The 25686-nt window shown below is 39.0% G+C and overlaps 1 protein-coding gene and 1 non-coding gene across 25 annotated transcripts in view; both read left to right on the plus strand.

Annotated features, from left to right (window-relative positions):
- The window catches only part of SEC31A (SEC31 homolog A, COPII coat complex component), a 59030-nt gene extending 34701 nt beyond the window's left edge, over positions 1–24329 (plus strand). For 4 of the 24 annotated variants that reach the window (XM_061145653.1, XM_061145654.1, XM_061145657.1 and 1 more), the window contains 11 exons: positions 854–1027; positions 3043–3219; positions 5479–5571; positions 6256–6382; positions 8253–8594; positions 14027–14065; positions 15762–15820; positions 17276–17539; positions 19884–20003; positions 22288–22359; positions 23739–24329. In XM_061145653.1, the coding sequence (XP_061001636.1) occupies positions 854–1027; positions 3043–3219; positions 5479–5571; positions 6256–6382; positions 8253–8594; positions 14027–14065; positions 15762–15820; positions 17276–17539; positions 19884–20003; positions 22288–22359; positions 23739–23918 (1647 nt within the window). In that variant the 3' untranslated portion in view covers positions 23919–24329. The remainder of the gene's footprint in view (positions 1–853; positions 1028–3042; positions 3220–5478; positions 5572–6255; positions 6383–8252; positions 8595–14026; positions 14066–15761; positions 15821–17275; positions 17540–19883; positions 20004–22287; positions 22360–23738) is intronic. The other 20 variants (XM_061145666.1, XM_061145670.1, XM_061145671.1 and 17 more) reach the window with 8 other exon arrangements.
- LOC133058928 (U6 spliceosomal RNA) lies at positions 12360–12466 on the plus strand. The gene has a single exon (XR_009693436.1). It is a non-coding gene; the product is annotated as a U6 spliceosomal RNA (small nuclear RNA).
- Positions 24330–25686: the final 1357 nt, after the last annotated feature.

The following is a 25686-nucleotide window of genomic DNA, read 5'->3' on the forward strand; positions in this document are numbered from 1 at the left end:
CAGCAGTCTTCATGGTTCAGGAGAAGTGAGTGTAAGAGGTAAATGGAATCCAGTGTAGCACTAATACACGGCAAGAGAGAAAGTAAAAGAATCTGGGGACTATGGTCAGGCGCCGAGTAACTGCATATTTAGATTCCCCACTCCCCTGCCCCCAAGCATTTAGTCAGCCGAGTCTCAAGAAATTTCAGTCTTTTTTTTCTCAGCAGAGATTTTCTTAGTAGGGTTGTGGCTTTAAAGATCACTGCTGAAACCAAAAGTCTTGTAGGAATCAAGGTTTTTCCTTGTAAGTTCTTCTAAGAGAAGACACTTTTTTTTCACAATTCTAGATTGGATTGGTGTACTTATGAAGGGCAGATGGGATATTCTTATACTTTATACCTGATGCATATCTCTCCGTTGTTGAAAGGGGTATTGGAGAGCAATATGAGAAACTTGGGTTTGACATACTAAGCCCGTTTGGAGGTCAGTTCATCGTACTGCTATTTTTATAGTATAATATTTTCTCTTCTACCTGCTGGGACCCAGTTTCTGCCTTCGGACATGTGCCTGTCACTTTCACTTTGGATACTCGCCTGTTTTAATTCACAAGACAAGTATCTGGCAGTTGAAGGATGTTTAGGAGATGGTAACCTGTGCTTTAACCATGTGTAGAAGACCTTCTTCCTTGCTTTCTTAGTTACCTAAATGATCGTCCACTCTCCTAGACCTTTTAAATATTGGTTATAACAAACACTGTACTTTTGGCAGGCTTTGGAGCTCTTCGTAACCCCTTATCTTTTCCTGCTTCCTCTCAGTATTCATCTCGGTATCATTGTCCACTTCTCCTTCACTCCCCCTTCTCTTTCTCATCCAGGATCTGATTGAGAAAGTTGTCATCCTGCGGAAAGCTGTACAGCTCACCCAAGCCATGGACGCCAATACTGTAGGAGTGCTTTTGGCCGAGAAAATGAGTCAGTATGCCAATCTGCTGGCAGCCCAAGGCAGTATTGCTGCAGCCTTGGCTTTTCTTCCTGAAAGCACCAACCAGGTAATTAGAACTGGCCGTTTTTCTTCTTTTGATGTGTGAGTGAGGTGAGTTCAGCAGAGAGCACACAGGATTAAACGTAAATGTACCAGTCGGAGCAGGTGAGTTTCTATCACTTCACTGTTGGTGAATATTACTGACGAGTCTTCAAGGTTAATTTTAGGTGTACGCAGGCTATGTCAGAGGTAGAGTGTTCTTCCCTTTGTACTGAAGGGCATAGTATTTGAGGAAAATGAGTAGGAAAAGAACCAGTTTTTTGTTTCTTAAGCCAAATGCTGATTCTGTGCACAAGATTCTTTGTAGGTGTCTTCTGTGTTGAAAAGCTATAAATGTTAATACTTAACCAAATTGGGGTTGTGATTTCTAAATTCCCACAAATGACTCTCCAGGTAATAATGCATTCGTTCATTCTATATGCTGTTTCAGTCTGGTGCTGTCTGTGGGCGAGTATATTTTTAAAGTATCCAAGGCAGAGAGAATGACATTACACACATAATTTAGTGTCCTTATTTGGTGTGAAATAACTCAGGCTTGTTCATATTTGTTCATTTCAGTTGTTCATTTCATATTGTTCGTTTCAGTTTGGCAAGTAACTGAATGTGTAGTGGTGATTAAGATTGCCAAAATCCTTTCCCTGCGGGAGTTTCCAAACTCACAAGTGACTCTGCATTGTATATCTGCTAGAGCTTAATTTTGAGCCTTTTCTTATTTCTATTCTTTTTATTCTAAACTTCATCCAGTTTTTGACAAATTTTTTAGTTGTTTTCAGTATTTCGTTTGTTCTAGGGAATATCAATACGTTTCATTGAGTAAAAATACTTACACCTGTGTTCCGGAACTGTGGAGGCAGGACACTAGTTGGTTTTGTACACACTCACATGTAGGAGCCAGCTCACATCTTTCTTAATTATTAATGAGAACATTAAGTGGAGTAGAAACAAAGTCTTTATAATGACTTTGGTTTAATACTTTTATAGGATTTTCTACTTAATAGGGTCTCATTATTATATTGAGGTCTAAGACCCTTAATCTTAAGACTAACTTTCTCTTAAGACCTTTAGATCTTCTAGCCTGAGAATTAAACTCTTCATTTTTAATACTGTTTATAGTCACATACATTTTCTATACATTATTCATCATGCTTTTCTTTGGACTTTTAAAGAACATTCTATGTAAAAATTTAAATTTTGACATTACTTCCTACTGTATGTATCAGTATACCTTTAGTATTTTCTGGAGAATATTTTCTGAGACTTTCTAATATCGTTATGGTATATAGTTCTTCTCCATAAAAGACTAGTTTACCTAAGTATACCCACAGAGTTTAAGTGATATCTTTAAACCTTTAATGAATTTATAGAAATGTATAATTTTTATCGATATTAAAATGAAGTGTTGCTGAAACATTTTAACACATGTATATGGTCAACGCATACTTACTGTAGATCTATATAATTGTAGATCCATGTGAGCTACCCTGAATTTAACATCTGACTCTTAATTTATTTCAAGCATCTCTTTTAATTAATTTTCATCTCTTTCGTAGATCACCCTTTTCTTCCATCACTATCTTTAGCAGTTGATTCTCTTTTGGAGCCCTTTTTTCCCTACAGAGAAATAAAGTTGTATTTTTTTTCAACTTTTGTGGTTTTCTGTTTTTTTTCAACTTTGGTGCTTTTGTGGTTTGTGAGATGTTACTCATCTGTCGCTACAAGAAGACAACAAACAGCAGTGATGATGCGTGACACCGATTTGTGTACTGCCGTGTGGCGGGCATGATTCAAATGCCTCCCTCAGTTAAATGACAGGTTACACCGTATATAATGGACCTTTGGTGCCAGTCTTGAATATTGGAAATTGTGATGTCAAACTCTAATGTGCCAGAGCCTGTGGTGTAATACACAGCATATGAACAAAAATCATGTGAATGATCATGCTTCCTTTAAGATCAGTATGTCATATATAGTTGGGTGGACTCTTTAATGATTTGGTTGGCTTTCTTCCATTGCTTCTTGCAGCCAAATATCGTGCAGCTTCGAGACAGACTTTGCAGAGCACAAGGAGACCCAGTACCAGGACAGCAGGAATCGTCCAGAACTCCTTATGAGAGGCATCAGGTGTCCAAGGGCAGGCCTGGACCTGTCACTGGCCACGCACAGATGCCGAGAGCTCCAGCTCAGCAATATTATCCCCATGTGAGTGATACGGTCCAGACTAAGGAGGAACATCTACGTATGGCACATTGGTGGTTTTAGTTTGTTGGGGAAGAGGCCTGTGATGAAACTGTAGACAACATACTATTTTAATGGTTATAGTTTTTCTGTCCTTGAAAGTAGCATTTATGATCTGTTTTTTAAAATTATCCCTCTAATCTAGTCAAATAATTGATAAACTGGATAGAATTAATTTAAGCTAAGGAGATTTCTTATTTCTCTATCACTCAAACATATTGCACATGTATGTCTGCTCTTGAAATTTTTACAATTTGATTCATCTAACAAACTGTAAGTAAAGTAGTGGGAACAATTTTGTGGATGACTTGGTTACTTTTTTTTTAAACATTTTTAGAAGATAGTCTTTTTTTTAAGGTATATTTTCTGAGTCACTAGTGTGGGTTTTCTGTGTCTTCTGTATCAGCACAATAGAGTATGCAGAATCCAAGTTTTTTTTTAAGTGAATGACCAAAGGTTTACGAAGTTGTAGGTCATGGGCAGTGCGAAGTGTTTATTAATTAACTCATTTATTTATTAAGTAAAAATTAGCAAATGGTTAGTGGTATAAAATGGGGCCTCTTATTGTCTTTTGCTATTCCATGTAGAGACTTGTATTTCTAGGCCAGATAACCTTCATGTTCTTAAATAAAATTTATTTTCATAAGTATTAAATAGTCTTGATTTATAACAAAGTTAGCAGGTGCTCTGCCCATTTTAAAATAGAACAGATTGCTAGTAGAATTGATGGAGTCATTTTTATATTTTATTGTAGCAAAAGTAAGCATAAAGCTGTAAAAACTGAAAAAGATTCATGCTTTTTTGTCTATTATGCTTTTGCTTGGTACTTAATCAAGATTGGTTATATTTGAATATAATTATAACTATCTGTACTACTCTGTTTTGATTTTTTTTCATTCATTTGACAAATACAAATCTAAGAGCCTGCCTTTATTCTCCCTGTCGAGGGAATATTGGTAGGCAAAATAATAAATTCCCCACTCTGATTGCTATAGGGAGGGCACATCAGGTGATGGCTGGGAAGCTGAGAGGTGGTGGAGAAGTCACTAACCAGGGTTCTAAGACATGAATTTGTCAGCTGGGTAGAGTTAACAGGATTAGAACTCCTCAGCTCAGCACCTTGAGTTCGCCCTCTCGGGGCACTAAAGTAAGGCGTTCTCTTTGGGAGAAGACGGGTTTGCTCCCTGAGTCCTTGAGTTTATCCATCTTTCCATCTTTCGGGGGAAAGATGAAAACCTTAAAAGACTTTTGTTATACTTTGACCTAGTGGTCCCCTACTTTAAGAAAAGGAAAGCAAATTGAATCATAAACGAAGAGTAGTTTTTCTTGATTAAAGCTTATGGTGTGCTGAATGAGGGCAGTGGCTTGTGGTTTTAAAGGCAGGCTTACAAGCAGGAGTAAAAGGATGGAAGGGGAGCCAGATCAGGAGTTCTTACTGCGACCAGCACATCTTGGCTACTAATTGTTGATGTGATTGAGTTTCTACAGAGATTTACTTGACAAAAAATATTTTGATGGCTTTAAAAATTGATTTTGAAAACCTCCGGACTCCAGGGTATAAGCAACATGGTGTGCAGTGTAGCGAACGCTGGCTGGGAGTCAGGAGATGTGGAATCAGCCCTAGCTCTATCACCCCAAGTTGTCTGGACCTCAGCCAACCCCTTCATTTCCCTGGGCCCTGTTTTTTTCTCCATGGTAAACGGTGGGGATTAGATGGGATGATCTTTAATATTCTCCGATTGTATGACTCTAAGCCTCCTACAGAACTAACATGATTTTTGTAGCTCTAATGAAGTCCTGAAAGGGAAGCATATAGCAATATGTTCACAGATACAATCATAGCATGAATACAATTACTGCTTCAAAAATCACTTTTTTTCCTCAATAACTGCCCCCCGCAACCCCCCAGAATGTCTTCTTTCTTTCCCTACTTACAGAACCTACCTTTCCCCACTTCTTCCTGACACTTGAATGGCATTGTTCTTTGTGCTTAGATTTAGTTTTCAGACTGATTTTTCTGCTGTCTGCCTCTGCCTGTCCTCTTAAGAATGTGTGTTTTTCTTCTGCCCTGAAACCAATTGCCTGACCTACGTGTGCTGCCGTCTCACTGCTCCTTTTCGCTTTGCATCTGGCTGTTAGGCCTTCAGGGATTTTTTTTTCCTTCTTCTTTTAACATTTTCATTTTTTTATGTTCTGTGATTGGTATTTCTTTGTTCAATTCAGGTTAGAATTGCCCCCACTGTCACTACCTGGAGTAACAAAACTCCTACCGCCCTTCCCAGCCATCCACCTGCAGCCTCTCCCTCTGACACACAGGTATATCCTTCATTATCCCTCTTTGAGCAGAGTTCTGCTCACCTGAAATGTATGTAGTTATGTATCTTCTACGCACCTCCCTTGAGTTCCCCACCCCATCTGTTTGTCTGCTTATTGCATTTTAGTGCTTTTGGGAGGCAAGAAACAGGTTTTTGTTTTTTTTGGCACAACTTATTTTCTTATCACTCTCCTCTTCCTTGGCAGTTCTAAATTGATTTAAACTAGAAAAACATCAACCAGGATTCTATCAATGGTTTAAATCTAATTTCACTGAAGATTTTTTTTCCCTTTCCTTTTCTTCTTCTTCTCTTTTTTTTTTTTTTCCTGTTTTTAGCATTGCAAAGAAGAAAAAAAGAAATTCCCTTGTGGCATGTATACTTGCTTTCCAAAGCATTAGATATGGATGGAATTTAGTAGAGATGGAAAACCCTAGTGACTTTTTATAAATATCATTGATACTATTTTATGAGGCTGTTAGCATCTCTTGCCATTCATCGCTGTTATTACTTTGGACCTGTCTAAATAACGTAGAATGTGTTGTTCAGAAAACATCAGTGTACATAGAATGTAACTTTTTTTTACATAAAATTTTTTAAAAATTTCATTTCAGAGATTATAAATCCATCTGGTAAGATTCTTGATTCCGAAAGTAATCCTCCTTTTTACCATATTGTCATTCCCTAGGGAGAAAATCCTCCGCCTCCAGGCTTCGTAATGCATGGAAATGTTAGTCCAAATGTTGCCGCCGCTCAGCTTCCCACATCTCCAGGTCATATGCACACCCAGGTACCACCTTATCCACAGCCACAGCGTAAGTAGTGTGAGCCCAAAGTCCTGTCACGGCAGCACGTCTTCTCCAGTGGGGTGACTGTTTACCTTGGAGTTCCAAAGCCATGATCAAACCAGTTTTTTTTTTTCCCATTTATTTTTATTAGTTGGAGGCTAATTACTTTACAATACTGTAGTGGTTTTTGTCATACATTGACATGAATCAGCCATAGAGCTACACGTATTCCCCATCCCGATCCCCCCTCCCACCTCCCTCTCCACCCGATTCCTCTGGGTCTTCCCAGTGCACCAGGCCCGAGCACTTGTCTCATGCATCCAGCCTGGGCTGGTGATCTGGATCACACCAGTTTTAACAAGTGAAGAAAGAGCCATTCAGTGTAGAACTTGAGTCCTTAATGTAGAGAAACTTGGTTTCTCTGAGAGGTGTTCTGAACCAACGTGCCAAGAAATAGCACCCATGTCACTGCGTTCAGAACTGTGGGTTCCCCCCGTTCCTGAGCCTGCTAGAGAGTCAGTCATTCCATGATTTTGGCATAAAAAAATAGAATTTTGGACATTATTTGGTGACATATACTTTTCCTTTAGTCAAGATGATGCAAACCACTTATGAAAAAATGGCTCCCAGGGATGTTTCTTGTGGTTACCGTCCATTTATTTTTTCTTCAAGGGATAGACCGTATTTTAGAGCAGTTGTAGATTCACAGCAAAGTTGAGTGGGAAGTACAGAAAGTTTCAGCATGCCTCCTGCCTCCGTGCACAGCCTCCCCCACCACGGGCACCCTGCACCGCGGTGGTGTGTTGTTACAGCCAGTGAGCCTCCGCTGACACATCGTTAGTGCCCAAAGTGGTTTACTTTAGTAGTTTACCTTTTGGCCTTGCATATTCTATGAATTTTCACAAATGTATAAGAATGATGTTTCTCCATTGGCTTTCATTTTTTTTTTTTTTTTAAGAAACTATTTATACTTGGAAGGGAAAAAACATCAGTATTTTAAAATTTAAACAAAACTGAAAATCTCAAAAGAAGAAAATTATATGACTACAACTACTATAAAACACGAAGATATTGCCTAGCAGAAACTAATCTTAATGAACATGTTCTGTGCTAATAAGATGTATGTTCTTACTTAGCATGGGTACAAATTTGATACAGCTTTGCACTCAGTGCTCACTGTGAAAGTGCTGTCTTCAGAGTAGGCTGAGCACAGTTCTGTTCGATTCCCTCTGTGGAGGTTCACATTCTGGGCCTGGTCACTCAAAAGGGTAATGGTTTCTTGAGTTGTGGTCTTTGTATTAAAACATTAGTTGACTGCCTGATTCCTTACTAACCAGTTTTGTCTACTGTAAGAAATACAATAATTGTCAGGGATCACAGAGAGTTGCCTGTTAATCTGGAACTGTGCTCAAGCCCGGAGTTTGAGTAGCATATGATTTTACTGGATGTTGGAGAAGGTATCTGGTTCACAACAGTAGTTGTGAGCTCACCCTGCAGTTGTTCGGTGGGAGAGAAGCTCCTTTAACTTGCACGGTGCAGGGGAGTGTGCTTAGGATGTGTCGTTCCTGCATGGCGCCATCTGGTGGCTAATAGGTGTCACTGCAGTCTTTTCACGGGAATAGGAAGCCCTAGAAAAGGGTCAGTCCTCTGATTTTCATAGCCAGCAGCAGTCTGGAAACGGCACGGTTCAAATACTGGGTCCGGTGACTTTGGATATAGTTAGGGCAGCTGGACTATCAAAAGCATGAGGTTATTTTAAGTGGGTAATGTTTGGTTGTAACTTACTGTTACTAGAAGAATTGAAAATTTCCGTAGAGTGAGTTCACTTGGATTTTCCGTTGCTGTCTGATTAAATTTGTTAACTAATTAAAATTTCTGTTTCTTCTCCTTGGTGTAGCTTATCAACCCGCCCAGCAGTATTCCTTCGGAACAGGGGGGTCAGCAATGTATCGACCTCAGCAGCCTGTTGCTCCTTCTGCCTCAAACGCTTACCCTAACACCCCTTACATTCCTTCTGCTCCTTCCTACTCTGGGCAGTCCCAGCTGTTCCCAGCACAGCACCAGGCCGCTCCACCTACCTCCAGCCCTGCCGCCTCTTTCCCTCCTCCCCCTTCCTCCGGAGCCTCCTTCCAGCATGGCGGGCCGGGAGCTCCACCAACATCTTCAGCTTACGCTCTGCCTCCTGGAACAACAGGTACACTGCCTGCTGCCAGTGAGCTGCCTGCATCCCAGAGAACAGGTCTGCGCTTGAGAGGGGTTTGGTTTGGCTCCCCCCCCCTTTGTAATTTCGTGATCAGATGGGTGGATGGAGGGAGATTATTTCTAACTGTAAACTGGGTAACCTGAGGTATTGATCGAATTTTATAACAGATTCTAAAACTGTTTCTCAAAATGCGATTTTCCCATAATGAACTTTAGTTGCTAAGTGAGGAAAGCTTGAGTGCCTTAAAAGAGTAGAGTATATAATCTGCCATTGAATTTAAAATAAGCGGTAAGAAATTAGTTGGCAAAAGACGTGGCGGTTGGAGCTAAATTTAATTGACACTAATTTCTTTACCAGAGTAGACCTGTGCTCTTGTGTTCTTGATGAATTTTCAATTTTTAAAATTATTTGTGCTTTAAATTTGTTCATAGAGACTAAATAATACAGTCTTAATGCAGGTATACACATTGTGTAATTTTGTTTCTAAAGGTGAGGAAAGATCTCAGCATGTGTACTGAAAGGAAAAAAGCGAAAGAATGTAACTCTTGACAGAATCTCTAAGACAGCAGAAAGTCAGTATACAGCAGTACAGGGATTCTCCATTAGGACAGTTCTATCCTCTCAAACATTGTAGAAATTTCTAGGCAGTTCTGCCTGAAATTTTCTAATTAGAATCATAATTTAAAATTATTTTTATAGTGAAATACACAAATTCTTTTTTATCTCTCACATGGCAATTAAAGCATTATATTCATTTTTCAGAAGTAGGTAATATTACCTGATCTTCATATTAGAATTGTAAAAGGGGCCTATAAAGTATGTATTATTTAAAAAAAACAGATCATTTAATTGGAATTAAGAACCACTAACATACTAAAGAACGCAGACTTTGGAGTCAGACTTCCTGTGTTTGTATCCCAGCTTCACTCTTTTCTAATAGTTACATGATCTTGAATAAGTTACTTAATGTTAAACCTCAGTTTCCTCATAATAAGAGTAGTACATACTCATAAGCTTATGAAAAGGATTGAGTGCATTAGTACATTGAAAACGTTTATGGACAGTGACCACAGCGTGAGTTAGCTGTGATTTCACTAAAGCTCACTCACGATTAGAGCTCTGTGCCTTTTGGTAACTGAAATTAGTTTCCCTTGCCGGTTATAGTTGACGGCTTTGAACTAGAAGGACAAAACAGGAGTGAGTCTTGCTGTTAGATACCAAAGTTGCTCTTGGAAGTCCAGTATATATTTTTTCTCTTTTTATCTGCTAAACAGTAGCTTTAATAACTGAAAACACTTAGCATATAATAAGATTTATTAAGAAAGTATTTTTTTTCTTGAAGTCTTATGGATCCAGAATTATACACATTATCTCTTTCTCTCTTTTTGGGTATATATTCCAGCTACCAAAAAATAATATAATATGTATCACCCTTTACTGCACAAAGAAAATTTATATAATTTTCAATACAGAAAATTTAGTAGATTGATATTTAGCGAGGAGTGTTAATTCAGTTGTAAAGTTCAAAAAAAATTTAAACCCGGATGAATGAAAACAGTATCCATTCTGAATGGTTGAGTAATAATAGATTGAGTGAAAGATGGGTTTAAGTAAATCCTCAAGTAAGGAAGTAGTGCAGAGAAGTGGGGAATCAAACTATCGTTTATTGAACATACATTGGACATGTACTAGTGCTTGCCATCTTTTTTCTTATTTAGTTCTCATAGCCATGAGAAATAGGAATAATTATTTTTTTAAAAATTGACATGAGGAAACTTGAGTTTCCTAGGGTTATGTAACATTCTCATGATGGCACGGGTGATGATCTTCAAGTTGAGATACAAACCCAGTCTCTCGGTCTCCAGAGCCTATGTTCATTCTTTACCAGTTAGTCTAGTGGCGCAGTGATTAAGAACCCACCTGTCAGTGCAAGAGATGCAGGTTCGATCCCTGGGTCAGGAAGATCCCCTGGAGTAGGAAATGGCAACCCACTCCAGTACTCTTGCCTGGAGAATCCTGTAGACAGAGCAGCCTGGCGGGGTACAATCCATCAAGTCTCAAAGAATCAGATAAGACTGAACAACTGAGCCCACACTAGTCCTGATGGAAGAGACTGAAATAGCTATCAGTATTGGAATTACAGGAACATTACGCATCACTGTGTTAAGTATTTGTTACTTCGTCGTCTAAATTGACTATTTGCATGGGTATTTTTTCCCTCCTTGAGCCGAAGTGCATTTGGCCATGTAATAAAGTATTTGCTTATGTGCAAAGTAACTGTTCTAACCTGGCTGAGAAGCAGAGTAACTAATAGGAAGAAGAAGCAATACTCAGTATGTACTAAGCTGGCTGCTTTGTTATCTCTTGCATGTTAATAGTCTCTATATTTTAATTAACAGCTTTACCTTATTTTTTGATTTCCTAAAAACTTTGCTTAGGTTATACAGATAATTGTCACTAAAAGTTTTACCTTTGTTCCAATATATCTTAGATTATTACATCATGGTTTTCTGTAGAACTTGGAAATTCTGCTGGTAAATTGTTCTTGACAGACACTAGGATTTTCAAGCCCTGCATTAGTGAACCACAAGGTGATGTGCCTGCTACTCAGAGAAGCTCATGTTGCAATCATCACGACACTCATTCAGTAAATTCTTAGTGAATGCCCATTCAGTCTGTGATCAGAATTATTCCAGGCAGAGATAGGAAGACAGAAAAGTGCGTGCATTTCTAGTGAATTGCACATAGCTTTGTTGTTAAGTTGGAACATAAAATTTGCATTTGGGCCAAATTTTGGAAATCATTACATTTCAAGGCAAGAAACTTTAGGTACCTGGTTTTTAACCTTTTCAACAACAGAAAGGAGCATGATAGCCTCCCTTTAGCCTCACTTACTTTCTCTGGCTAATTCTGTTTTACCTTGTGTCATTAGAAAATGACCACAAGGATACATTCTTTGTAAATTTTAATTCTGAATTTTGTTACCCCTTTTTAAAAATGTGACATGCTCAGCTTACAGGGGAAGGGGGTGGTATATGGTTAATGAGGATGCTCTTTTCTCTCTGTCTCAAATTATCTTCTAGCCAGAAGTCTCCACGCCATTGGCACTAATATTTTTTCCACTGAAAAATACCTTAACCAGCGCATAGATCCTACCATTATGTTCTTCTAGTTACACCTAAGAAGGTTCCCAGTGGGAAGCAGGATTCAGGTGTGGATGGCAGCTGCACTTCTCTCTGTGAGACCAAAGGCCCTGCGGAGGACAGATCCCTACACTAACGTGGACAGGGTCTGCAGTATCCAGTGACATGCCACACTCAGTTTTTAAGTTAATTTTTTCTTGATTTTTATTAATTTTTTACTGTAGGATTTTGAAAGAGCTCAAATAGCATAAAAATAAAATTATAATTCTGCCACCCTTATATGACCACTGATAATTTAGGTGCATTTATTCACTTCATACACATATATGCATACATTACATGTATGTGTGCATGTATTACAGTTTTTAATGTAGAATAGACTATAATTTTACCGTTTTAATCATTTTTAAGTGACATTCAGTGCATTTCCATTGTTGTACAATCATCACTACTAACTGCAGAAGTTTTTCATCATCCCACATTGAAATTATGCAGCCTTTAAAGCTCCTCATTTTCCCAGCCCCTGGTCACCAGTGTTCTACTTTCTGTCTATATATATTCTATGTACCTCATTTAAGTAGTAAGTTTTAGAGGACATTTTAGAAGACAATTTTGTCTTCTTGTAACCGGCTATTTCACTGTCTTTAAGATTCATCCAGTGCTCGCTTCGGCAGCACATATACTAAAATTGGAACGATACAGAGAAGATTAGCATGGCCCCTGCGCAAGGATGACACGCAAATTCGTGAAGCGTTCCATATTTTTAAAAACATAAAAAAAAAAAAGATTCATCCATGTTTGTAACATGTATCAGAATTGCCTTCTTAAAGCTGAATAATCAAATCACCAAATAATTTGCATCTTCAGAGCTTTTAGAGCTGCTGCTGAATTATTTATGGAACATGGTGGTCCTTTGCGTTACGTCCACTCTATACACCACATTTTGTTTGTCCACTATTAATCTGCACATGGGCATTTTGGCTCTCTGAATAATGCTGCTGTGAACAGGAGTATGCAAATATTTGCTCAGCTCCTGGTTGCAGTTCTTTGGGGTATATACCCAGAAGTGGAATTGCTGGCTCAAGTAATAATTCAGTGTTTAAATTTTTGAGGAACCACCATACTCTTTCCCATGGTGGCGGCAGTACTCTCCGTCTGCACTAGCAGTGCATCAGGGTCGTTTCTCCAAGTGAAGACAGTTGAATTCCTGAGTTGTATGTGCCTCTTATGTACCTTCACCGCACGCTTTTGACTGGAGGCTGGGGCCTAGCCCCACCCTGAATATCTGACAATTTTGGAATTGCTGTATTAGTTCCCAGCCTTCTTTCATCTTGTCCACTGCCAGAACCTTCAGTTCTTTTAAGGAAGATTTCTGCTAAACAGTCTGCAAATCTGTAAATTCTTACAGAAAAGACTATATGAGATGGTTACACACTCACTGGGCCTGATCCGTTTATGCTCATATTCTTGGTGTGACCCCAGAAATTACAGTTCCTCCAGAATGCAGGCCTCTGGGGCTTCTCAGACCCAGCAGCAAAGTAGTACCCCCTCGTTAAGGTTGTCTCACATGCTGATTAGTTTAGCAGTGTAGTGCTGAAGTCTGCACAATACGGCAGAAGCCTCCCGTTTCTTTGTGAAACCCTGCTACTTAAAAAGGGCTTGGACCCGCAGCATTGGCATTTCCTGGGAGCTAGCCAAAACAGTAGACTCTCAGACCCTATGCTGTACCTAGTGAATTAGAATCTGTATTTTTACAAGGTCCTCAGCTGATCTGGATTCAAGCTTTAAACGATGCTAAAATGGACACAGTTACAACACGTTAGGCAGTGCTCTCCTCCCTCCCTGCACCATGATATTACTGAGCCTCATTGGTCAAATAGAAAAACAATCCACACCAACAGTTAGGGAAGTAATGTTATCTTAAATAGACAGGAACAAAATTTTCTCTTTAAAGACACAGCTGGCATAATAAGAGAATAAAAGTGTTTAAGAACTAATTGGATTTGACATATTTAAATGAGTGAGCTTTGCCCACAGACTGATGACTTTCTTAATTAGATAGAAGCCATTTCATGTGATGTGATTTATTTATTTATTTTTTATGTAAAAATTTATTTTTTTTTATTTTTTTTATTTTTTTTATTTTTTTTATTTATTTATTTTTTTATGTGATGTGATTTAAAAGTAAGGTTTTTTTTTCCTTATAAAAGTAGTTTGTTCTTTGCTGAGGTTAACAGAGGGAGCAGAAACAATTAGAAAATGAGTAGAGTTTAGAATGTCTTTGATGATAATGCTGTTTAAGTGACTTTTATATTTTGTCTACAGAAAATCAGTCTATGCAAGACCAGGCATCTATATTGGAAGGTGAATTAGTTACAGAATGTATATTTGGAAATCTTCGAATCATTGAATATAATTAATGAATGGACATTCACAATTATGCATGTGAACTTCAAAGCAATGATTTCCTAAATCTGACCAGTATCATTTTTTTAAATTTGGCTTCTTAATTGAATCAAATCTTAGAACTGATGAAATTAACATAGTGACACAAATGATCTTGAATCATAAAAGTTGTATATTGGATGTAGACATAAAGACAAGGCTATACCAAGATTGTCTTAGATATAAGAAAGATTAGAAGGTGATGGGAAAGGCTTGAATGATTAGTTTGTGTATAGCCAGAAGTTATTTGTTAAGTGGATAGCAACATGTGGTTTAATATTTTGTGACTGCCTCCTGAGTGTTTTGAGGCTCATTTGGCATTCTGTCTCCTAGTCAACTTGTAGAAAAGTAATTTCTGTTTTTAAAATCAAGGCAAATGAGTTCATGCTGGCTAGGAGAAGATCTTGTTTTTTAAAAGAAATTTCTATGACATTATGTTCTTTGGTTTGCGAAGCAAGTTTGTTGTGACTTAATATTGTGAATATCAATTGAGCAAAAATAAAATGCTGAAAGAATTTTAATTTATTTAAAGAAGAATAATTTTTTGCTTTTACATATATACATACACAAAACTTAATAAAACGTAAAATGATTATATTGTGATTTAGTGATTATCCTACTTCTGGCATGTTTTGTTCCTTTTTTCTTTTTTATTTATTTATTTATTTTTTTTCTCCTTTATTTATTTTTTTTCCCAGTGGGTTTTGTCATATATTGATATGAATCAGCCATAGATTTACCCGTATTCCCCATCCCGATCCCCCCTCCCACCTCCCTCTCCACCCGATTCCTCTGGGTCTTCCCAGTGCTCCTTTTTTCTTTAAAGATAAAGGCAGTTAAGTATTCAATACCTTAATGAGTTCTGCTACTGATGTCTCACTTTGAGATGACAGGTTTTGGGAGATTCGGGCCAGGGGGAGAAAATTTACCAAAGATGACAGTAGTTTAACTTTACATTTGCTGCCATCCTGGAATTTTTTTGTATGTGTGGCAGTGAAAAAAAATATCTTACTACAGGTATTTGAATGCACTTTTCTGCTTTGAGTTAAGACAATTCTTAATGCAAAGGTAGTAAAACATACTGCTGGTGTGTAGTTGGGCTGTTTTTTGGCTTTTAGCAGTGTTTCTACCATGCGGATGATTTGCGTTTGCTGAATTGCTTATGTTTAATTGCTTTCTTAGGAAATAGGAGATTGCTACTTTTATTCTTTTTTGTGTGTGTGTTAAATACATCAGGAACCCTTTTTTTTTTTTTTAAGCAGATTCAGGTGATTTATTTTTTCTTTTTTGGGAGAGAATTGTTTGATCTTTGAAATTCATGTACCAGTATAGACATAAAAGCGTCACTATCCTTAAATTTAGCACAGCTATTTCACTTTAAAAGAAATTATATCAAGATAGCCTGCTTCCTAAGCCAGGGCTCTGATTACCAGAGGGTTCGATCATGAGTTTGTGAATCCAGGGCTACATGGTGGTCCCAGCAGCTCAGCTGGTAAAACTTTTGTGACAGTTATCTCAGGGTGAAGGTAGAACTTGAAGGTATTATATGATGGATACAACTTAGTTTTCTCTTTCCAGGATTCTAAAGGAAAATGCTCTCTGGTATCTGTTACAGGTCCTCAGAATGGTTGGAATGATCCTCCAGCTTTGAACAGAGGACCCAAGAAGAAGAAGGTACTAGAAAAAGATGTCTATTCAGTTGCCCCCAGATGTCCTCTCAATCATGTAGCCACCTGAAGCACACCACACTTCACTGTTCTTTAAAGGCAAAGCTTACTGACTGCTGTACTTAATACGTGTATTTTAACTTACATCTTCTAATCCATGAAGGGAAGAAAAATACAGAACAGTACAGTGGTATGAATTAAACCCCTTTTAGAAGACAAGATGTAAATTCCCAACATCTATTTCAAAGAGTAGGAAACAAAATTTCAGGTTACTCAAATGAATTTCTTTTTTAGGAGTTACTTTGGTTTTGGGTCCCAGCAGTAATCATAAATTCGTAATTATGTTTTGGACTATTTTTGTCTATCACATATGATATGAAAAGAAAGAGCCTTGTTAGCTGAGCATCATTTAGAGCATAGCATAAGATTCTTCTTTCCTTCTTTTACTGCAAGCCATTTTCTCCTTTTTTTTTTTTCTTTACTCATAGTGACTTCTGTCCCCCAAATACAGTAATGAGAGGCCAGAACATAAAATTGGGAGATACTAAGTGAACAGAATCCCCAAAATTGTCAGTGATAATCAGAAACTTAGTCTACTACTCTTAGTGTGATTGATCACTAAGTAGGTATCACTTAATGGTCTCAGGAAAGGGTATTTTATATGATCTCTTGACACACACACCCCCACATCCACACACATTTTTGGCATATCTTATCCCAGTATAGCTAAATAGAATTCTCCATCCTCTTTCAACAATGCCATGGTTCTGGCCCATTATGGGATGAGTGTGGAAGGCAAAGGGCGGACTGAGAGATCCAGGTTTGAGTCTCCGACCCTCTTAGCCAGATTAGCTTTACTTTTACATTTTACTCTAGAATTCTGCATAAAAATCCTTTTTGAAAAGTATTCTACTGTTACTAGAAAATTATTTAACCACAGAATGATCTAACTCCCTTATTTACTTTTTAAAATTGAAGTATAAAAAAAAAAAAATTGAAGTATAGTTGATTTACAGTGTTAATTACTGCTATATAGCAAAGTTAATTCAGTTATATAGGTTCTTTTCCATTATGGTTTATCATAAGATATAGAATATATTCTCTGTGCTGTACATTAGGCCCCTGTTATTTATCCATTTTACATATAAAAGTTTACATCTGCTCACCCCAACTTCCCATTCCATCCCTCGCTCAGGCCCCTGTGCCTTGGTAACCACCAGTCTGTTCTGTATGTCCGTAATTCTGTTTCTGTTCGTAAGTCAGTTCATTTGTGTCATATTTTAGATTCTACGTGTGATAGCACATGGTATTTGTCTTTCTCTTTCTGACTTACTTCACTCAGTATGATAATCTCTAGTTACATTCATGTTGCTGTAGATGGCTAACCCCCTTATTTAAAGCTGAGGAAATGTTACATCGTTTTTTTCTTACTCTCGGTGCCTTTTTGTCCATCTTTTAAAAGATGCCTGAGAACTTTACGCCTCCTGTTCCCATCACATCACCAATCATGAACCCCTTGGGTGACCCCCAGTCACAGATGCTGCAGCAGCAGCCTTCGGCGCCAGGACCACTGTCCAGCCAGGCTTCGTTCCCACAGCCACACCTCGCCGGCGGCCAGCCCTTCCGAGGCATCCAGCAGCCCCTCAGTCAGCCAGGCATGCCTCCGTCGTTTTCAAAGCCCAATATCGAAGGTGCCCCTGGGGCTCCCATTGGAAATACCATGCAGGTAACAGTGAATCTGTGGAAGTGGGAGACGGCTCTATTTCAGGGTGCTTTTTCAACATGTTAACTTTGATGGTTATACCTTTATTATTATTATCTCAGTTTGATTTCAGTTTAGACAAGTAAAAAAGAACTTTTTTTTTAAGATCACATATGTACAGTATTTTCCAGTGACATGGCCATATGCGAACGTTCTAGAAAAGACTTACATATTTACTAGTATATGTTAACAGTAACTTGGCAATTGCAGTATTTCATTTCATCTGATCAGTAGCCACAATTTAAGATCAGTTGAATCCATATTGGCATCCAAGGCTGCTCAGCAGAAGCTGTTTCCAAAGGTGTTTTTCCTTTAAAATGTAAAATAAAAATGTAATGACTTCGATCTTTTCTTGTGTGTGTGTAAGAGCTAATAATATAGCCATATCTTTGTATAGAGATGTCAGTTCATACTTGCTTTTCACATACAAGCAGGTAGTTGGCAGAGCTCTCGATAATGAAAAAATCTATTGGGTTTCCATGTAACTGACTTAGGCATAAAAGGCAATCTTGATCTATTCATGAAAAATAAAGAGGTTGGTTCACAGTTCAACATAAGAAGATGAAATAAATTCCTGCCCAAGTATATAAAACTAGCTCTTCTGTCATTTTCTTTGACTCATTTAAGTCAAATTTATAAAGATTGAGTCTATCACAGAAGTATGTTTTGCTATTAAGAGAGTTCCTAGATATTAACAGTAGCATTATAAACTCCAGGGTTCTGATGGAGGTGGGAGGACCTGCTTCTTTTCACAAGAAGATATACTTAAGATATACTGTTAGTTTCTATGATTACGAGTCTGTGCCATTTGTGAAGCCATTCACTTGTGTTGGGACCTGGGAGTTCGTGCTACACTCGTCTGGACCAGAACTTCAGTTACCATGGAGAGGGAGAGCACCATGGGTGTGTGTGGTTCAGCCAGGCCATGCTACCCAGCTCCCTGTCCACTCGGATGTCTCTGAGGCACCTCATGCTTAGTATATCCCAAGTCCAACTCATAGTCTTCCTCCTGAACCTAATTGTCTTTTGGTGTGTCTCATTTCAATTAATACCACCCTAATCCTTTCCATTGAATCAAGCCAGAAACCTGGGCATCTTTACACTCGTTTTCCTCTAACCTGTTTTTCGGATCCGTCCCCACATCCTGTTGATGTTACTGTGAAGTCTCTCTCCCACCCCTTCTCTGTGTTTCAGTCTGGTCCATGTGACCTGTGTCATAGCACGTAGTAGCGCCTTTGTCAGTTTTCAGCAGGACAGGAGCCTCTGGCCGGTCTGCCAGCATCTGCCATGACCCATCTCTTCTCTGGTCTTAGCTCCTCGTTGCTTAGCACGTTACACTTCCCACTGTTCTCGGAGAAGGACCAACATTTTTCACATTATCTGGAAGCTCTCAGCTCATACTCTTTGCTGTCTCTGCTCCAGCCGAGCTGACCTCCTTCAGTCCCTGTATCATGATCTTCCCTGTGTACTGTTCTTCTGTCTGGAATGCACTTCTTCCCCTGTTTAACTCCTACTTAACCTTCTGATAAAACTTCCTTAAAGAGCCTTCCCCTCAGTTAAATCCCACTTATATTGTCTGTTGGTTCCAGTGATGTGAACTTAACCACATTTGCTGTTTTACATACATTTATGACGTTTTTAAACTTTCCCTTCCGCTAGCCTGTAAACTCCCTGAGAGACAAGATTATTTCTATATTGATTCATCAGTGCCTAGTACATAATTGCCTAATGTTTTCTATGAATGAATTTAATCAATCAAAAGTTTAAGCACTTACACATTCCTTCTTTGTTTAGCCATCTTTATACATTCAGTTAGATCATGGTCTCTTCTATCCTAACCTTTGATTTAATCTCACAGTTTGATAAAAGACCAGTTAATGAACCTCCAAGAGTAAACCAAAGGATGCAAGACTGTTGGAATAAACAAGAAGGAGCCAACGAGCAAAGCAAGCAGTCACTCCCACCAGCCAGCTTTATAAATGCCCGGCTCTTTGTTTCCTACTGGCACGGGCCTCTTGCCCATCAGTTATATACAATCGTGATCAACATGTGTTCCATGATTAAACAAATACTTTATACCCAACCCTGTTTTTGAAATTAGAAGCTGTAGGAAGACTACCGGTATCTTCTACTGAATATCTCATTTTTATGTTTGCTTATCCCAGGTGATTCCACTCGTTCATTTTTTGTTTGATTTTGAATAACCTATCTACAAATTAGTTGTTTTCTCTTTATGACAGATTCAGGACTTTGTATACAGGTAGTTTCTGGTCATTTCTGCTCATTTTAATGGTATTATTTCTTCCAGCATGTGCAATCTTTGCCAACAGAAAAAATTACCAAGAAGCCTATTCCAGATGAACACCTCATTCTAAAGACCACGTTCGAGGATCTTATTCAGCGCTGCCTCTCTTCAGCCACAGATCCTGTATGTGTTTTTTATTTTGCTTAATTAAAAGAATCCATTATGGAGCTCTTTTATATTTATTGCTTAAAGTCTTGAAAGATGTATTTTGAAAGTTTTTACAAAAGTAGTAAAGCAGGCGCTTATGTATGGTTTGCTTTACATATGAAAGCATACTCAGTTGCTTGTTACATATAACTCTGTATGATCCTTAAACCAGCCTCATGGAGGCAGGTCTGTCATATTTGTTTACAGATGAGGAAGTTAAGGCAGAAACAGTCACAGTACAGTCCAGGCAGAGCCGGCGTTCAGACCTAGTCTGGCTCCGGGATTCACGCTCTCAACCCCCGAGCTGCGCAGTCTCATCAGCAGACCTCACGTCTGGCGCAAGAATAGGGCAGAATGCTAAAATACAAGAAGCTCAGACTTGGGGTTTCTTTCAGAGTAAACGTCTAAAGATTTTAGAAGTAGGGACTTCCCTGACAGTCTAGTGGTTCAGACTTTGCCTTCCAATGCGAGGGATGCAGGTTCAACCCCTGGTCAGGAAGCTAAGATCCCACATGCATTATGGCCAAATAAACCAAAACAGGAAACAGAACCAGTATTATAACAATTCAATAAAGACCTTTAATATGGTCCACATCAAAACATCTCTAAAAAAAAAAAGCTTTTAAAAGTAGATAGGCAATCTTTAACTTTGCAAAGTCCTACTAAACAGTTCAGTGTTTTAGATATTGGAATCATATTCACAGTCAAAGCGACTGATTTGACTTAGTTTATTAGAGGATGACTGTGTATTGTCAACAACAGAAATTCCACAAAGCCAGTCTTGTTCGAGATGAAATTTCATTTTCTGCCAACAAGCATCGAATATGTTTATTTAGTCACTGGCCAGTTGTCTGCTTGAAAACACAGCCTCTGGGATTTGCTGTTTCATCAGATGTTGTGTATTACTGTGTGCCACCTTCTGCTAGTCTTTTGAAAAGCGGTTCCCTGTATGGACAGTGTCAGGAGAGCAGAGGCAGGGAAAGTTAACATAAACCTTAGCACCTGGCATTCTGGGAGTGATGGAAAGACCAGGAAAGGAACAGAGAACAGGTGAAGCTGGTAAACAGGTAGGTGTACACTGTCTCCTGGGCACACCTCTAGACAGAGAGGTCACCATCCTGCAAAGTGGAGCAGTCCTAATGGGGAAACTTCAGTCTTCCTTCAGGCCTGAGTCAGTGTAAATAGAAGCCGGCAGGACACATAGGACACCGCCTCGCTTAGTACACTTTTGTTGAGCTTCACCTCCTCCAGGTCACAGTATCACTTCCTTTCTGGTGACCCAGGACCAGGCAGAAGACAAAGACAGACGGTTCCTGTCAGTATTTGGGGAAGGAGTTCTGCTACTGCCCAGGACTTTGAACAGTACACAGAAGTCCATTTTAATCCAGTGCTCTAAATCATGTTTATTGCATGGCTTTGTTCTTAGTTTCAAGTTCAGTCCAAATGACACAAAGTAACATTACAGCCCAGCTTGGTTATCTTTTCCCCACCCAATAGAATATGAGCTTCATGAGACACAAAACCATCCCCAGCGTGGCACACAGTAGGCATTCAATAAATATTGAAAAACAGTATCACTTCTAGGCATAATGTAGATCATTAAGTTAATCACAGTATGATTTTAAACTTTTAGACTAGTTTTCCCTGACTAAGAGTACTGGGGAAAGGTAGGAGGACTCCTTTAATTTAAGAACTCTTTTTTAATACTCCCCTCTTAATAATCTTAAGACATCAGAAAATAATTTTCTCCTTTTTCTCTTTTTTTGGTGTTTTAAAAGCCCAGAATAAGATAGGATTAAATGTACCAAATGTGACTGAGTGTATTCTTGAGGTTAGAAAAAGATCCCACAGTTCACCCATGTGTTCGCTTTCTAGCTCCCATAGCGTTCATCCTATTTACAGTAACTGCGAGGCCTCCTCTTCTGTCGTTCGTGCCTGGCGCACCGCTGCCTGCAGGTGGCCCTCGCTGTTGCTTGTGCGTGTAGTGTAGTTGGCCAGCCACACCTCAGGAGTGTCACAGAGCCCTGAGATCCAGCCAGGCTCCCGCTGTGCACACCTCTGGCCCTCCCTGCCCTAAGAGATTACTGCTCTCTGTTCTAATCATCTGCTCAGGCTCCTCGGTGTGAGGTATTGCCGTTTCTTTACAAAATCAAGTTGTTCAATACCATGACTATAAAGTTTAGTGAAATGAGATGGGGTACGTTTTTGGGATAAAAGTTATTGTTCAAATGTAGCATCTCTGGTTTTTTCTCTCCTGCAGCAAACCAAGAGGAAGCTAGATGATGCCAGCAAACGTTTGGAGTTTCTGTATGATAAACTTAGGGAACAGACGGTAAGTTCGTGGGGAAAAGAAGGGTTTATGGTAAACATTTATTCCTGGTTGCTAATCATATGTGTCTCGTCAGCACTTGCGTGTCTAAGTGTATCATATGTAGTGTGTAGTATGTGGTACGGAGTGTGTTTGAGGGCAGAATGATCATGATGACTACAGACTGAGCTTTGCTCTGCCTGAATCTTACGTTTCAGTTACTGGGGATAAGGGCATAGGGCTGTGTGTGTGTGAGAGAGAGAGAAGTTTTAGCCTTTTTATAACAGAATATAAACCGGCCTGCATTGGCCCTAAGGTGACTGGCCTTCTGTTCGTTTTTATATGTGCCTTGAATTAAGAAATCAAAGAGTGGGCAGATACTCTGTTTTTCCAGAGACAAATCTGTCATCTTTCTCGTAGTCTTAAGACTCTGACCCTTTTCTTTTACAGTAGCTGTTACCCAAAGGCAAAGCCAGATGCAGCCGCAGGTTGAGCAGGTCAGGGTGTGTAACTGTGAAGACAGTCAGCAGTAAGGAGCGGACAGTCTGTGTCTTCACCACCTCTCCATGCCTCTCTAGAACTGTTTCGTTTTGTTAATGAAAACACTTGGGCAGAAAAAAAAAATTGGAGTTTTTCATACTCTTTCATTTTAGCATTCCTCTTCCCCACTCCCCATATCAGTCCCATCAGATAAAATAACCACTTAGGGTGAGAATCCAACCAGAGAAAGTTACTATAGCAGTGGAAAGGGAGTGTCACCCATGGACTGATCCAAAAAAAAAGTCTTCTCTGAAAAGTATGGAAGCCAAGTAATAATATGGAAAGGAAAAACAACTATAGGTCTTATGATGCTAAGAGATGCCAGGACTATAAACAGCAGTTAAGAATGAGCAAATTGAGCCCATAATGAGGACTGTTGCCCTCCTAATGAAAGTGGACCAGGAGTACAAGGTTTCTGTTGCCAACAAGGTCTTACAGTAAATTGGGTCCCTACTTTAGGATGTCACGATTAAGACTCTTTAACCTCTTCATGTACGTAGGAAACACTTTCAGAGGTGTGAGGCTATATTTAAAGTAATGAAGATTTAAAGCTGTTAAGTGGAGAAAGACATTAACTTTCTAACTCAAGGGAGGAAATCTGGCTGCTTTTCTGTAAGAAAATACCTGCCTGATCATATGTGTGTGGTTCGTAAATAATTCCTTACATAAATCATTGCGTCGTGGTTCCATTTTGTAACTTGTGTGTTGTTTGGTCTGAGAAACTTTCTAGAAATGCTCACCAGTTTATCCATTTTTTAAAATAATGTGTATTTCAAACTCCTAGTAAATGCCAGGGTTTCATGTTTATAGCAGGTCTCATGAAAGATTCTCCTTTAATTCTCTCTATTCCACCTTGATTTCAGCTTTCACCAACAATCATCAATGGTTTACACAACATCGCGCGGAGCATCGAGACCCGAAACTACTCAGAAGGCTTGACTATTCACACCCACATAGTTAGTACTAGCAACTTCAGTGAGACCTCCGCTTTTATGCCAGTTCTCAAAGTTGTTCTCACCCAGGCCAACAAGCTGGGTGTCTAAAGGACGGCTTTACTTTCAGCCAATATTGCCATTTTTCCAAAGAAACATGTTTTAAACGATGATAAGATATGGACCAATCCGCATTAGCATGTTTCCATAGCATCCAGTCAAGACCATTTGTGTTGTTTCTGCAGCTGTATTCACGTTACTAGACCTGCTCAAAACCCTGGTGCTTGCTTTTGTTTTAATCTTTTATTGCCCGTGATGATTTTTCTGTTCTGCAAATAATGTATTTCCTGGATTACACATAGTATGCTTTCCCGAAATATTCTGATAAAATCTGGTTTTGAAACCTCAGTTTGCTCTTTGGAAAAGGAGCCTTTGGTTATGCAGAAGGCAGAGCCCAAACACAGTTTCTTTCATGTCCTCCCAACTTCCTCCATGTCGATCAGATTAAAGCGTGTAATCCTATTTATGTGTATGTAGTCTTTTTTTTTTTTAAAACAGGTACTCACAGTTTAAAGTTTTATTTTTTGTGTCTCTGGCTTCACTTTGGTCCTGAACAAATAACTAAATCTAGAAGAAGCTGCTACATAGATTTTAATTTTAGCAAATACTAATGAAAAGTGGGATCACTGGCTTTAAGTATCTATAGGAAAAGATTGAACATTTTCATTCTGTAGAATGCATTAAACTTTTTTCTATTAATAAATGTTTTTAATATTCTGTTTGAGTTTTTAGACTGAGTTGTCTCCATTTTATATTTAGAAATTTATTCATCCTTTTTTTTTTTTTAAGTTACCTGTATCTCTGAGATTTAAGTTCAAAAAGAAAACTTTTACTTGTTTTTTTGGCCATGCCATTTGGCATGTACACGTCTAGTTCCCCAGCCAGGGATGGAACTCACGCCCTCTGCATGGGAAGCACGGAGTCTCAACCACTGGACCGCCAGGAAAGTCCTCAAAACCTCAACTTCTGTCAGCTTCCTGAATCAAAGCCAGACTTTTTTTCATCCAGTTTTTCTGTCAAATGATTTTATTGTAACCTATCTTAAGAACAGTGTGGTAAAAAAAAGATAAAGGTCCCCACGGACTCTTGAGGAGAATCAGATTACTAATAATGCTCATTGTTTAAACAGTTTTACCTAAGTGATTTGGAAAATTAGAAGGTAAAGAGCATGGCTACTGTGGAGAGAGAGAGATGCTGTTTCAAGGACTAAGAGGAGTTACCAGGCATTTTGCAGCCTAAGTGAATTAGTTTGCAGGACCCTCTTAATTGCCTTTGCTGGGATTCCCTGCTCACGACATAAAACCCCTCTTTTAAAAATAAACGTCGTTTTGTAACTAAAAAAAGGAGGACCTCGACAGCATGTATGAGCATTGGAGGCTCACGGGTAGGGTGATGTATCTGCTCCCTTGCCCTCAGCCTCCTGGGAGCTTGGTGGTCTAAGTCAGTCCTACGACTCACTGAACTGGCAAGTATAACTTCTAGACCTGACCCTCGACTGTGGTGTCAGCCCGCGACCCCATCCGAACAGCAAGCTGGCCTCTAGTAATTGTCTTGGTGTTTTGCCCTTACAGTTAGGCTGCCGATGACCTTGACATAACAATGGTGCAGTCGGCAGGGCTTTACAAAAAAGCATGTTCCAAACGGTGAGAAACTGGAGTAGGTGGTAGCAGTGCCCTGACCAACCCCAAAGATTTCACAAGTAAGAGTATAAAAAACTATTTGCCACCAATATCTGAACAGCTGTTAGCACTCCTTTTTCAATACAGTATTGTGATTTTTTTTTTTTCCCCCACCATGGAGACATTTTTCCACATGGCTA

Source organism: Dama dama, chromosome 6 (assembly GCF_033118175.1).
Source record: "Dama dama isolate Ldn47 chromosome 6, ASM3311817v1, whole genome shotgun sequence".
Lineage (NCBI taxonomy): Eukaryota > Metazoa > Chordata > Mammalia > Artiodactyla > Cervidae > Dama > Dama dama.